Raw genomic sequence first — 15,435 nt, 5'->3', positions numbered from 1 at the left:
CCCAAACCTGACAAATACATTACAATAAAAAACAGAAGGAAAAAAAAAGCTATAGGCCCTGAAAAACATATATGCAAAAGTCATTAACAGAATTTTAGCAAATTAAATCCTGTAATGTATAAGAGGATAACAAATCATAAGCAAGTGAGGTTTATCCTGAGAATGCAAGATTGGTTTAATATTAGAGAATCAATCAATGTAATTAATTCACCATATTTAAAAGACTAGAAAAGAAAAACTATATTGATCACCTCAATAGAGGCAGAAGAGCACTGACAAAATTCAGCACCAATTCGTGATGAAAATTCTCAATAAACTAGGAATAGAAAGGGACTTCTTCAACCTAAGGATGAGCATCTACACAAAATCTATAGTCAACATCATACTCAGTGGTGAAAGGGTGAATGCTTTCCACTTAAGGTCAGGAATAAGGCAAACATGTCTACTCTTAACAGTTCTATCCAGTATTGTAGTAGAGGTCCTAGCCAGTGCAGTGAGGCAAGAAAAAGAACTAAAAGGCATATTTATTGGAATGAAAAGGGTTAACTGTCTTTATTACATATAACATAACTGTATATATAGGAATTCCTAAGGAATCTACAAAAAATTACTAGAATAAGTGAATTCAGCAAGCTTTCAAGATTCAAGGTAACATACAAAAAACCACTGTATTTCTATATACTAGCATGATCAAGTAAAAGGAGAAAATTTAAAAATACATATATAGCTTAAAAACATAAAACAGGGACAAATTTAATAAAATATCTTCAAGACCTGTATGATGAAAACTATAAGACATTGCTGAAAGAAAATTTTAAAGTCCTAAATAAGTTGAAAAAATACCACGTTCATAAATCCTAATAAAAAATACCAGCAGGTGGGAGATGTCTGCAAAAGTGTCAAAGTAGGGAACTCCAAGAACCTGTCCCCCCATAGAAATGCAAAAAAAAAAAAAAAAAAAGTCAGAATTAACTTTGGAAAATACTCAAAAATACTCAAAGGTTTACAGCAACCAAATGTATGCCGAATCAAGAAAAAGGTGACTTTTTATTCATATATATAATTTTTAATTTTTATTTATTTATTTATTTTTGGCTGAGTTGGGTCTCTGTTGCTGCACGTGGGCTTTCTCTAGTTGCAGGGAGCAGGGGCTACTCTTCACTGCAGTGCACGGGCTTCTCATTGCGGTGGCTTCTCTTGTTGTAGAGCACGGGCTCTAGGTGTGTGGGCTTCAGTAGTTGTGGCACATGGGCTCAGTAGTTGTGGCTCACGGGCTCCAGAGCTCAGGCTCAGTAGCTGTGGCACATGGGCTTAGTTGCTCTGCGGCATGTGGGATCTTCCCGGACCAGGGCTCAAACCCATGTCCCTTGCATTAGCAGGCAGATTCTTAACCACTGCACCACCAGGGAAGCCCCAAGAAAAAGGTGACTTAAGGCATTAAAGAAATTATTTGTCAAACCACTAACTGCCTACAAGCTAAAGGAATTGAGATTTTATACTACAGATGACAACACAATCTTCAACAAATAGTTTAGAAAACTCACTAAACATACAAGCAACTACAACCCACATCAAGCAATAACAACACACCCAGAGGAAAGGGAAGAATGTGATTTCCAAAGTTACCACATTATACAGTTGACCTTTAAACAATGTGGGGTTTAGGAGTGCCAACCCTCTGTGCAGTCAAAATCCATGTATAACTTTACAGTCAGCCCTCCATATCCATGGTACCATATTTGCAGACCACCACGGATTATGTTGTATTGTAGTATGTATTAAAAGTGAAAAAATGTATAAGTGGAACTGTGCAATTCAAACCTATGTTGTTCAAGGGTCCACTGTAATATCAAAATGTTAGCTTTTCAACAACAAAAAAATTATAAGGTATGCAAAGAAACAAGAAAATATGGTCCATTCATAGAAAAAAAGAAATTAACACAATCGGTCTCTGAGGAAACACAGATATTGGACTTACTAAACAAAGATTTTAAATTGAAGAGCTAAAGGAAACAATGTACATCACTCCAGAAGAATGATGTTTCACCAAGTAGAGAATATCGATGAAGAGATAGAAATTATAAAAAAGGAATCAAACAGATATTCTGAAGCTAAAAGTACAATAACTGAAATGAAAACTTCACTAGAAGAACTTCACAGCAGATTTGAGCTGGCAGAAGAAAGAATCAGCAAACTTGAAGAGAGGTCCATTGAAGTTATTCAGAGTAGCAAAAAGAAAAAATAATGAAGAAAAATAACCAAGCCTTAAAGACCAGTGGAGCACATCAAGTAAATCAATATATACAAAACAGGAGTCCCAGAAGTAGGGAAAGAAAGGCACAGAAAGAATATTTGAAGAAATAATGATGAAAATGTCTCAAATTTGGGCTTCCCTGGTAGCGCAGTGGTTGAGAGTCTGCCTGCTAATGCAGGGGACACGGGTTCGAGCCCTGGTCTGGGAAGATCCCACATGCCGCGGAGCAACTGGGCCTGTGAGCCACAACTACTGAGCCTGTGCATCTGGAGCCTGTGCTCCGCAACAAGAGAGGCCATGACAGTGAGAGGCCCGCACACCACGATGAAAAGTGGCCCCCGCTTGCCACAACTAGAGAAAGCCCTTGCATAGAAACGAAGACCCAACTCAGCCAAAAATAAAAAATAAATAAATTAAAAGAAGGCTCAACATTAAAAAAAAAGTCTCAAATTTGATAAAAGACATGAACCTACAAAAATCAATTAAACACAAAAGAAGTCAGTAATAGAAGAAATTAATTACCAAAAAAAGTCACATAGAAACAAATACCAAAATAGCAGAAGTCTTTCCTTATCAGTAACTATTTTAAATGTAAATAAATTAAACTCTCCAATTAAAAGGCAGAGGTTGACAGAATGGATAAAGAAGAACATGATCCAATTATATGCTATCTGTAAGAGATTCATGTTAGATTCATGAATGAAAGTGAAAGAAGGGAAAAATATATTCCATGCAAATAATTACCAAAAGAGAGTTGGGGGAGCAGTCTATATTAATGTCAAACAAAATAGATTTTAAAAAATTGTTACAAGAGACAAAGGTCATTATAAATTGATAAAAGGGTCAATTCATCAAGACAATATAACAATTATAAACATATACCTACCTAACAAAAGAGCCCCCCCACAAAATGAAGCAAAAATGCACAAAACTGAAGGGAGAAACAGACAGTTTTACAATAGTTGAATTTTAATACCTCAGTTTCAATAATGGATAGAACAACCAGAACAAAAGATCAATATGGAAATGGAGGACTTGACCAACACTATACACCAACTAGACCTAGCAGACATATACAGAATAGTCCACCCCAAAACAACAAAATGCTCATTCTTCTCAAGTGCACGTGGAACGTTCTCCAGGATAGGCCATATGTTAAACCACAAAACAAGTCTCAATAAATTTAAAAACACTGAAATCATATGAAGTATCTTCTTCAACCAAAATGGACTAAAACTAGAATTCACATGGGGAAAACTAGACAATTCACAAATATGTGGAAATTAAACAACCCTCTAAACAACCAGTGGGTCAAAGAAGAAATCATAAGGAACATTAGGAAATTCTGAGATGAAGGAAAACAAAAATACAACATGCCAAAACTTACAGGATGCAGTGAAAGCAATGCTCAGAGGAAAACTTATAGTTGTAAACATGTGTATTAAAAAAGAAGACAGAGTTCCCTGGAGGTCCAGTAGTTAGGACTTGGTGCTTTCACTGCCGTGGCCCGGGTTCAATCCCTGGTTGGGGAACTAAGATCCTGTAAACTGGGCACAGTGTGACCAAAAAAAGAAGAAAAATCTCAAATCAATAATCTGACTGTATAGCTAAAGGAACTAGAAAAGGAAGAGCAAACTAAACGTAAAACTAGCAGAAGGAAGGACATAATAAAGATTTTTTTAGAGCAGTGATTTAAAAAACTGAGAGTAGAAAATCAGTACACAAAATCAAAAAAACCAAAATTTGGTTCTTCAAAACGATCAACAAAATTGAGTTTAGCTAGAGTGACTAAGAAAAAAATAGAGAGAATACTCAAATTACTAAAATCAGAAATGAAAGTGGGGACATTACTACCAACTTTACAGAAATAAAAAGGATTCTAAGAGAATACTATGAACAATTGTCCACCAACAAATTAGACAACCTAGATCAAATGGACAAATTCCTAGAAGCACATCAATTAAAAAAACTGACCCAGGGCTTCCCTGGTGGCACAGTGGTTGAGAGTCCGCCTGCCGATGCAGGGGACATGGGTTTGTGCCCCGGTCCGGGAAGATCCCACATGCCGCGGAGCGGCTAGGCTCGTGAGTCGTGGCCACTGAGCCTGCGCGTCCGGAGCCTGTGCTCCGCAGCGGGAGAGGGCACAGCAGTGAGAGGCCCGCGTACCAAAAAAAAACAAAAAAAAACTGACCCAGTAGAAGTAGAAAATTTGACCAGACCTATAGCAAGCAAAGAGATTGAATCGGTAATCAAAAATTTTCCAGCAAAGAAAAGCCCAGACCTAGATGGCTTCGGTTCTAAATTTTCTTTTTTCTTTCTTTCTTTTTTTTTTTTGCGGTACGCGGGCCTCTCACTGTTGTGGCCTTTCCCGTTGCGGAGCACAGGCTCCGGACGCGCAGGCTCAGTGGCCATGGCTCACTGTCCTAGCCGCACAGCGGCATGTGGGATCTTCCCGCACCGGGGCACGAACCCGTGTCCCCTGCATCGGCAGGAGGTTTCTCAACCACTACGCCACCAGGGAAGCCCCGGTTGTAAATTTTCACAAACATTTAAAGAAGAATTAACACCAATGCTTCTCAAACCTTAAAAAAAAAGAAAAAAGAAGAACAAGATGATGAAGAAAAAAAGAAAAAGGAGGGAACTCTTCCTAACTCATTCTAAGAGGCCAGCATTTGCCCTGATACCAAAATCAAAGACATCACAAAAAAAGAAAACTACAGACCAGTATACTTTAAGAATATAAATACAAAACTCCTGAAGAAAACAATGGCAAACCAAATCCAGCAGCATGTTAATAGGATTGTACACCATGACCAAGTGGGATTTTTCCCAGGAATTCAAAAGCAGTATGATATATAAACGTCAGTCAATGTAATATACCAACTAGTAGGATGAAAGAAAAAAATATGCTTAAAGACATTTGAGAAAAATCCAACGCCCTTTCACAGTAAAAACACTCAACAACCAGGAGTGGAAAAGAACTTCTTCGATATGATAAAGGCCACATATGAAAACTCCACAGCTAACATCATACTCAATGGTGAAAGAATGACAGTTTTTGCCCTAAGATCAAGAACAAGACAAGGATGCCCACTATTGCCACTTTTATTCAATATTGTACTATAAGTTCTAGCCAGAGAAATTAGGCAGGAATATGAAATAAAAGGTATCAAAATGGGAAAGGGAGGAGCAAAATCATCACTATTTGCAGGTGATATGATCTTATATATGAAAGATCCTATAGAATCCAGGAAAAATACTAGAGCTAATAAACTAATTCAGCAAAGTTGCAGCATAGCAGATCAACACATAAATATCAGTTGTACTTCTATACATTAGCAATAAACAAACTAGAAAGGTAAATTAAGAAAAAAATTCATTACAATATCATCAAAAAAGAATAAACTACTTAGGAATAAATTCAACCAAGGAGGCGCAGGACTTGTACACTGAAGACTACAAAATATTGCTTAAATAAATTAAAGACAATCTGAATAAATGGAAAGACATCCCATGTTCACGTATTGGAAGACCTAATATTGTTAAGATTGCAACCCTCTCAAAAGTGATCTACAGGGCTTCCCTGGTGGCACAGTGGTTGAGAATCCACCTGCCAATGCAGGGGACACGGGTTTGATCCCTGGTCCGGGAAGATCCCACATGCCGCAGGGCAACTAAGCCTGTGCGCCACAACTACTGAGCCTGTGCTCTAGAGCCCAAGAGCCACAACTACTGAGCCTATGTGCCCCAAGTACTGAAGCCCGCGTGCCTAGAGCCTGTGCTGTGCAACAAGAGAAGCCACCTCAATGAGAAGCTCACGCACCTCAACAAAGAGTAGCCCCCGCTCACCACAACTAGAGAGAAAAGCCCACGTGCAAAAACGAAGACCCAACACAGCCAAAAATAAATAAATAAATAAAGGAGTATGGGTGAGCTCAGATTTTAAAACATAACATTTTTTAAAAGCAGGATTGGTGGGATTGAAGAATAATTGCAGAATAGAGTCAAACTGCCAGAAATACCATAACAATGGATTTTAAAAATCACTGTGTATTAAATATTGTTAAAAAACTGGATATATTTTAATACTGAATATAGATCTATACCTGACCATAACTAATCCAAACACCATTCATTCATTTAACAAATACTTATTTGTATCAACTGTATGTTTAGTCACTCAGATGTTAGGGCAACAGCTGTGAATACAGTAGGCATAATCTTTGCCCTCAAAGTTTATAATCTGATGAAAGAAGCAAATAATAACAATAAACTACGATGAATATTTTGATCTGAGAAGTTCAGGGAGCTCTAAGAACATATGAAAGGTGAAAACATGCCTGAGGAACCAACGTTAAGCTAGCCCTGTGCATTGAGTAGGGAGAAAGCGTTGTAGACAAAAGGAATTATATTTGTTTATAAAAAATGAAAATAAAATAGAGGCAAAAAGAGACATTTTTTAGAAACTGAAAGTTCAGTATGGCTGAAACATAAGAGAGGAAGCGTGACAAGACCTGAGGCTGGAGAAGTTGTCAGGGGCCAATCATATAGAGTCACAAACTCAAACGCCTACAGGTATCAGGTAGATATTATAAACAGGTTTATTAAGCTGAATATAAAATAACAGGGAATGGCAGGAAACACAGCAGACTGAAAAGTATAGTCTAAATGTTGTAGCCACTATCTCTTCCGGCTAATCACTGTCAGATTTTCATATAATCTAGAGAATCAGAAATCTTGGATTTTATTTGAAATTTCCCAATTAAAAAGAAACTTACACACCTAAATAAAAAACAAGATTACAAACCAAGATAGTCTGCAGGCCACCAGATTGTGATCTCTGTCATAGAGGGTCCTATAAAACTACACTAAGAAGTTTAAACTTTACCGTAAAATCAATGGGAAGCCACCAAAGGAATTTAAATAGTAAATACATAATAATTTTTGTAGTTTTTGGAATATCATTCTAGCCACGGACAATATTGGAGGTCGGAATATCAGTTTAGAAGCTACTGTGAAAGTCTAGGTGAAAGACAGCAATGTCTTCTTCACCTAGTAAGAAATGGGTTTGAGAGACATTTAGAAGAACTGACATGGCATTCAATAATGTACTGAATGTAGAAGGTGAAGGAGAAGGCAGAGTCAAGGGTGACTCTTGGGATTTTGTCTTAAACAGCTGGGCAAAAGGATCACTGGAGAAAAAGTAGGTTTGGGAGAGGGAAACAAATTTGACAGACAGTTAAAAATCAGATACTTACACATTTTAGACGCATTAGAAACATTCATTCCTTATCCCTTTACCTTGTAACTCCATTTCTGTTATTATACCATAAGATAATTAACCAAAAGGAATAAGAATTATACAAAGATACACAGCTTTGCCACTTACAAAGTAAAAAAACTGTTAAAAATGCAAAAGTTCAAAGTTGGTGGCATGGTTGAACAATTGGCATATTAACCCTTTGGATTTTTAGAATAGAAAGTACTCCTATGTGGACCTGATGACACAAGGAAACGTGCACATGAAATAATTTTTTTTTTTTTTTGCGGTACGCGGGCCTCTCTCACTGTTGTGGCCTCTCGTGGAGCACAGGCTCCGGACGTGCAGGCTCAGCGGCCATGGCTCACGGGCCCAGCCGCTCCGTGGCATGTGGGATCTTCCCGGACCGGGGCACGAACCTGTGTCCCCTGCATCGGCAGGCAGATTCTCAACCACTGCGCCACCACGGAAGCCCTGAAATAATTTTTAAAGGACCTTCAAATGACATACATACACAATGACCACAAATGCAGATATATGCATTAACAGAAATTGGAACAGAAAATTTGTAGAGGTATAAACTACTAAGTGTACTGTTTATTAGTTTATTTTGTGAAAGATAAAGGTGGGATATGCCATATATGTGCTTGCAAATCAACAAGTCAGGCAAGTCTGGTCAGTGTTCTCAGGATTCAAAGACCATCCTTTTAATTCCTACCTGGTAAATGATGGAAGTCAGGGATGCATTTATCATGACCACACCATGTTTCAGGGCTTTCACTACATTGTAAGATCCATTCACAGTAGTCAGCTGCTCTTCAAAATACTCTCTTGGGAATTGGTACATAATCCTGAGATTCTGAAAATCAGCCCAAAATCAACACAAACCTGAAGACATGCTTTTTCCCTAAAGCCATCTTAATCCCAAAGCATTAAAAAAAAAAGTGTGGCTATGCATTCTGGGGCTTAAAGAAACAAAAACAAAATCTTTGCTCTCCCTCACCAAATGCTAAGTTGGAAAGATGTCATTTTAAAATGGTACTAGTTTTTGAAAGATCCATTAATGGCAAGTAATCAAAAATAGGAAGAGTCGAAGCTTATATAAATTTTAGTGTAATCTGTGCTATTCCATAAATTGACAGTTCTCAGGGGAAAAAAAAATGGACACTGGAGAGTGACTACAACACTTCACATTTAATGGTCACACTATTACTCTCACCACTATAAAACTCTGGTGACCATCTCTGAAATGAAGTTGTAAAATGAGGATTCCCTCCAAAGTGTTATCATTGGTGTCAACTTCATCTCTCTTCTATAATTCTAACCAGATTATATCTTTTACTTCTGGTTTAGCATTACTCAAGGATAGAACTATTTAATAATAATAATAATAAAGTAGTAACTTTCATTTTCAAAGGTAAAATCTGGAAGCAAAAGAAAAAAAGTCTTCCTAGCCAAAAAGATTGCCCACTCAAGGAGTTATCCTTAAAGGGGCTAGAAAAATACAAAAGAGAGACTCACATCTGAAATATAGACTTTTGTGCTGCTTTTATCAAATACTTCTACTGTAATAACATACACCTGCCCCACCTCTAGACTCCAACGATCTCCAGGTTGGACTGTGAAACCTGTACACAAATCAAGAAACAAAAGTATTAGAAGAGGCCAACATTTTTCTACAATGAATTTAAAAATACAAACTTTAAAAAGCCATTTAAAGAGCAAAACTCAATAATAGGTGGAGATGGTTTCCAAAGTAGATCCTTTAGTTGCCTCTATAAAATTGTATAATAATTTGGAGTTCCAAAGATCCTGGCTTAACTTAGCTCATCTCAGGTATAAAGGAAACACTCTCACTTATATCTGTATACAAATGCCACTCCACCCCCAAACCAACAATTTTGCTCATTTCTGATATGTCAGGCAAGATTTCAGCTGATTTCAGTCAGATTCATTGTTTCATATGGCTTAAGGACATTAGGTTTCTTTTTTCCTTGTATAAAGTCTCTTTTTCTAACCCAACGTTGTATTACATGGAGCTTCATGTTTTATAACAATGTTTCAAGATGCTTTACTCTTGCAGATAGCATTTAACCAAAACAATGTGAGAAAACATGTCAAGTAAGGTTGAATTTGAAATTAGTTAAGTCTCAAAATGAAGCACTCTAGTCTTTAATGCACTCATTTCAGTGAAATACTTTAAGCTATTCAGCTTTCTGAAAATTATTATCTAAAAATACCTAGAAATCCAGGCTCTACAACATATATGGTGCAATTTGGGAGTCCAGACAAAGATCGCATATGGACATCTTAATTTTTGCTTAAGGAAATTGTATGAGCTAGTTGGGTGAAAAGAGAAATATGAGTTACCAAAAATAAATAAATAAGTCCACAAATGAAAGCAAATAAAAATTCTATCTTTTATTATCCACTGGAAAGCAAAACTTAAATGTGTATATTCTGAGAAAAATCTGAGGGCTCAGCAATCACAGGAATCAGGTATTCTTGAATTTCAAATATGAGGAAGATGAAATGAGAGAAAAAAGATCATGCTCCATGTTTTTAATATTCATTTAGCTGTGGAACTCTTTCCTCCTGCAAAATTCTTACATAGGAGCCCATTATGGAAAGCAGGACAAAGTGGCATTGCCCTGGCTAAAGAAATGGTCAGTGGTGGATGGAGAGGGAGGGAGAGGCATGACTTGCCATCCAGCCCAGCAACTTGCCTTGGGCTCTGCAGACAGTTTTAAAAATCACTAGTTGATTTTCTATTATCTGTGGCAATTCTTTAATACCAAAATGTTTTCTCTTTGCCACCAAAGATACTTCTAGGTCACACATCATACCACCCATTATTCCCTTTTGTTAAATTTTAGCAGGAGACTTCCCTGGTTGTCCAGTGGTTAAGAATCCACCTTCCAATGCAGGGGACTCGGGTTCGAGCCCTGGTCGGGGAACTAAGATCCCACATGCCGCAGGGCAACTAAGCCTAGGTCGCCATAACTACTGAGCCCATGCGCTCTGGAGCCCCTGTGCTGCAACAAAGAGCCCGCCCTCCGCAACTAAGACCCGACGTAGCCAAAGAAGTAAATAATTTTTAAAAATTTTAGCAGAAATAAAAATTTATTCTGTTAGCCTATACACAATCTAATTAGTAACGTATTTTCCTCTCAAAAATATACTACATCCAAAAGCTAAGAAGAAATTATTTCTGCTCTGAGAAATATACTTCTGAAACGACTTAATGGAAAACACTCATTATTTCAAAGTACACTAATTTAGAAGTTCTATTAATTCAGTCATGCACTAGGCTATAGTTTAGCACTACATTATCTATAGTGATAATGAAAGCAAAATATTTAATCTATTTCAGGGATCAAACTTTTAAAGCTGTCCCAGTACTCCAAATGAGCTACTAATATACATACAATTGATATGATAATTAAAATTACTTTTTATCTATTCATTAGAGCAAATCTTTTAAACACTGTAGGCAACTCTGTGCCAATCTAGGTTTGGTTTTGCTTATGTACTGTATTCATAAAATATAAAAGCTAGAAGGAATTCAGGAGTACATCATTCCTTTCGCTTTTACAGACAAGGAAACGGATCTCGATAGGTCTCTACACCAGTTCATTCCTCCATTATCAGAATAAGATATCTTCCTTTCACCTAATCCTTCCATCTGTTCTGAATCTCATTTTCTCTTGCCCCTCAGAAATCTTACTCCATCGGCTGGCCTTCTTTTCTTCCATATCTCTGCCATCTCTCTGTTTAACTTATAGACATATTCAAGTTTCTCTTAACTTAAAAAAGTTCTCATGCCTTTTTCAAAGTTCTACCTTTTTGCCTCCTTCTTTTTAAAGCCAAGCTGTTTTTATTGAAAAAGTGATCCAAGACTTACTGGTTACTACAGTCTTTCAGTCTTTATCTTAGTCTTTATCTCTGCCTATTTCACCTGAGGAACATTCTCTTTGTAAATTCCTCACTTGGTTATCATGAAACCTCTCTCCTGGTTTTCCTACTACTTTTTTTTTTTTTAAGATTTTTTTGATGTGGAACATTTTTAAACTCTTTATTGAATTTGTTACAATATTGCTTCTGATTTATGTTTTGGTTTTTTGTCTGCGAGGCACGTGGGATCTTAGCTCCCCGACCAGGGATAGAACCCATACATACCCCCTGCACTGGAAGGTGAAGTCTTAACCACTGGACCGCCAGAGAAATCCCTCCTACTACTTTTTATATTTTATTTATTTATTTATTTATTTTGTTGTGCTGGGTCTTAGTTGTGGCAGGCGGCTCATTAGTTGTGGCATGCGAACTCTTACTTGCGGCATGCATGTGGGATCTAATTCCCTGACCAGAGATCGAACCTGGGCCCCCTGCAGTGGGAGCACGGAGTCTTATCCACTGCGCCACTAGGGAAGTCCCCTTCCTACTACTTTTTTTGTTGTTGTTAATTTTTTTTTTTAATTTTTATTTTTGGCTGTGCTGGGTCTTTGTTGTTGCACGTGGGCTTTTCTCTAGTCGTGGTGAGCAGGGGCTACTCTTCGTTGTGGTGCATGGGCTTCTCATTGCAGTGGCTTCTCTCGTTGTGGAGCATGGGCTCTAGGTGTGTGGGCTTCAGTAGTTGCAGCACACGGGCTCAGTAGTTGTGGCATGTGAGCTCCAGAGCATGCGGGCTTCAGTAGTTGTGGCTTGCGGGCTCAGCAGTTGTGGCTCTCAGGCTCTAGAGCACAGGCTCAGTTGTTCCGTGGCATGTGGGATCTTCCGGGACCAGGGCTCCAACCTGTGTCCCCTGCATTGGCAGGCAGATTCTTAACCACTGCGCCACCAGGGAAGTCCCCTCCTACTACTTTTTAAACATTCTTTCTGGGCCTCCTTAAAGTCCCTCCTCTTCCATATGAACCTTACAAGCTAACATTCCACAGTTCTGTCTTCAGCTCTCTTCTCCTCTCACTCTGTATATTCTCCCTAGGTGATTTTGTCTACAACAACAGCTTCAACTATCACCTGGCTATAAACTGATAACTTTCAAATATCTGTCTTCATCTTGAATCTTTCTCCTCCAGATGCATTTCTGCTTGGATGTCTATCCCACAGATACTTCAAGTTAACATGTGAAAAACTAAACTAGTTTCCTTTTCCCTTAAACCTGCTCCTTCTTTTATATTACCCATCTCTATGAACAACGGTACCACCAGCCACCCTAAGGCAGGTGCTGGAACAAACTATGAATAGTCACCATCCATGTCAAGAGATAAATGTAGTATATTTTAATAGTTACTACTTTGAAATAAATAATGATATGAACTGAGAATATGAAAAAAAAATCATGGTAAGTCTGCCTGGGGAATTCAGGGTAGTGCCTGACACACAGCTGGGGCTCAGTAGGTATCAAATGTCTTAGTTTACTTTGTAGGTACTATTGTATTTGTTCACAAATGTCCTAGGCACCTTAAAATGACTAGAGAACAAACAACTTTGAACCAAACCTCTCCTGAGTGTTTTAGACAAATAATATAATCAGCTAATTAACAAATACTATTCTATAAGAAATACTGTACCTTTCAAGACTGATAGGTTCTTACTCAGAGTTAAGCCTACTAAGCCCTACATAATTACTCCCTCTCCTACTCTATTACCTCTTCTACTACTTTCCCCTTATTCTCTGCACTCAGCAGCAGTGTCTTCCTTGCTCTTCTGTAAACATGCCAAACATGCTTCTGCTTCAGAACCTTTGCAATTGCTATTTCCTCTTCCTGGAGCTCTTTCACCCAGATATCTGTATGGTTCATTGCTCTGATGTGGCCTTATCAGAGAGGATTTCCCTAACTACCCTGAGTAAAATAGTCTGTATGCTTAGCACTTAGAGCAATGTTGAACATATAGTAGAAATATAACAGATATTTGCTGAATAAATTAAGTTATTTGAGATTCAAAGATTCAAAAATAGGAAATATTTCAATATCAAACACTGAGAATTTTATGAATTTCCTGAAAATTTCAGTTTTCTGAGAATTTTAATCTTTATACTGTTTTGTTTTCATTGACTGTAGTAGAGCTCTATGTATCTCTCTTTGTTCAATCTTACAGAGCAGGTTTAGTGAATTTTTTAAAATTTTATTTATTTATTTTTGGCTGCACTGGGTCTTCATTGCTGCACGTGGGCTTTCTATAGTTGTGTCGAGCGGGGGCTGCTTTTTGTTGCGGTGCACGGGCTTCTCATTGCGGTGGCTTCTCTTGCCGTGGAGCACGGGCTTTAGGCACGCAGGCTTCAGTAGTTGTGGCACACGGGCTCAGTAGTTGTGGCTTGCGGGCTCTAGAGAGCAGGCTCAGTAGATGTGGTGCCCAGGCTTAGTTGCTCCACGGCATGTGGGATCTTCCTGGACCAGGGCTCGAACCTGTGTCCCCTGCATTGGCAGGCGGATTCTTAACCACTGCACCACCAGGGAAGCCCAAGTTTAGTGAATTTTTAAAAATTACTCTCAATTTAACAAATATTAATTAAGTAGCCACTTCAGACAATACCATCTTTTCTCAATTATTCATGTGAAAATAGGAAAGAACAAATTAAATAACATTTACACAAGTTCCTCCAAACTGTTTTCCCCAGTCTCCTATTTATAATTTGATTGAGGTTGCACATACGCTCTGAAGTCAACAGGTTCCAAGTTCCAACTACTCTTCTGTACCTACCCTTTGTTAGAAATTATGACAAAAATAATTTATAGTGCTTTGTTAAAAATAGAACCTATAGAAAATAAATGTAGTAGTATTATAATCATGCTTAACTAATTATTTTACCAAGGAACATGTATAGCATGCTCAAGGAAATATAGATTGGCAGCGAAAACTTGAGCAAAAGGATACTTTTATGGATAAAGACAAGGTTAGCGTGGCCCAGTTGGACAGCAGTCACCATGGCTGTTTTCTCATCCAGTAAAGCCACTTTCCCAGGAAGAGACATATTACATGAAACTCTGTGGTTTTGCAATTCCAGTGTATAATGTTCCAGGGGAAATTTCACCTCTGTAAGACATGAAAGATACATAAATGTAACGAGGGCAGCCATTCCAACGGACAATGGTGTATTGTTGGATTATAAGAGGAAGCAGGTCTAAATAAGAGTACAATCTGCTTTTAATTTCCCTCACTACGATGAATTTCTACACGTAGCCATTTTGAGGAGAATACTATATGAGTTTATTGTTGGTATTGCTTATATTCTTAAAACTCAGTGAACTGAGAGTAGGAGGCGGGATCCTCACTAAAGTAAGTAAAGGACTAATGTTAATGGAGCAAATGCACACTTTATAAATTCAGTGGGACTTTGGGGGTCAGTAGAGTATTAAGTTTTTTAGTTAATGAACTGAGTTTCTCAATAAACACCTTTTGCAAAGATCATTCAAGTCCCTTCTGGTAAAGTTTCTTCACTTGCCCTCTAAAAGCTAGTAAACTTTTGGTTGTTGTTTTAATAGACAATTCAGATGTCTATGGGCACTGAAGCTAAGCAGCATTAGCCGGTTTAAGACATGGAGACTATCTCTGCTCAGTATTAGCTCAAGTACAGCAATTAAGGGATATAGCTAACAATGCAGGGGTTAGAGGAACTGATACCACCCCCCACTCCCTGATCACCATGCAGTTGAAAATCCGCATATTAGTCAATCCTCCGTAACCCCAGTTCTGCACTCATGCACTCAGCCAACCACGCATCGTGTAGTACTGTAGTATTTATTGAAGAAAATCCGTGTATAAGTGGACCTGCACAGTTCAAACCCATGTTGTTCAAGGGTAAACTGTACTTGATCACAAAATCTAAAGACAGAAAGAAGTATTTTGCATACATAATGTGGAGTTGCTTCTCTTGTCAGCAGAAAGGATTTGGGAAATGTTAGTCTTAGGAAAAGATAAG

At 38.0% G+C, this 15,435-nt stretch overlaps 1 protein-coding gene across 1 annotated transcript in view; it reads right to left on the bottom strand.

Moving 5' to 3' along the window:
- Nucleotides 1-15,435, bottom strand: part of NUP210L (nucleoporin 210 like) — an 86,701-nt gene that overhangs the window by 58,281 nt on the left and 12,985 nt on the right. The window contains exons 7-10 of the mRNA XM_049702706.1: nt 14,391-14,549; nt 9,755-9,823; nt 9,036-9,142; nt 8,233-8,373 (exon numbers count right to left, since the gene is read on the bottom strand). Coding sequence (XP_049558663.1) covers nt 8,233-8,373; nt 9,036-9,142; nt 9,755-9,823; nt 14,391-14,549 — 476 coding nt within the window. The remainder of the gene's footprint in view (nt 1-8,232; nt 8,374-9,035; nt 9,143-9,754; nt 9,824-14,390; nt 14,550-15,435) is intronic.

Source organism: Orcinus orca, chromosome 1, assembly GCF_937001465.1.
Source record: "Orcinus orca chromosome 1, mOrcOrc1.1, whole genome shotgun sequence".
NCBI lineage: Eukaryota > Metazoa > Chordata > Mammalia > Artiodactyla > Delphinidae > Orcinus > Orcinus orca.
Note: the sequence above shows the minus strand (reverse complement) of the source record. Positions and strands in the feature narration are given on the sequence as shown.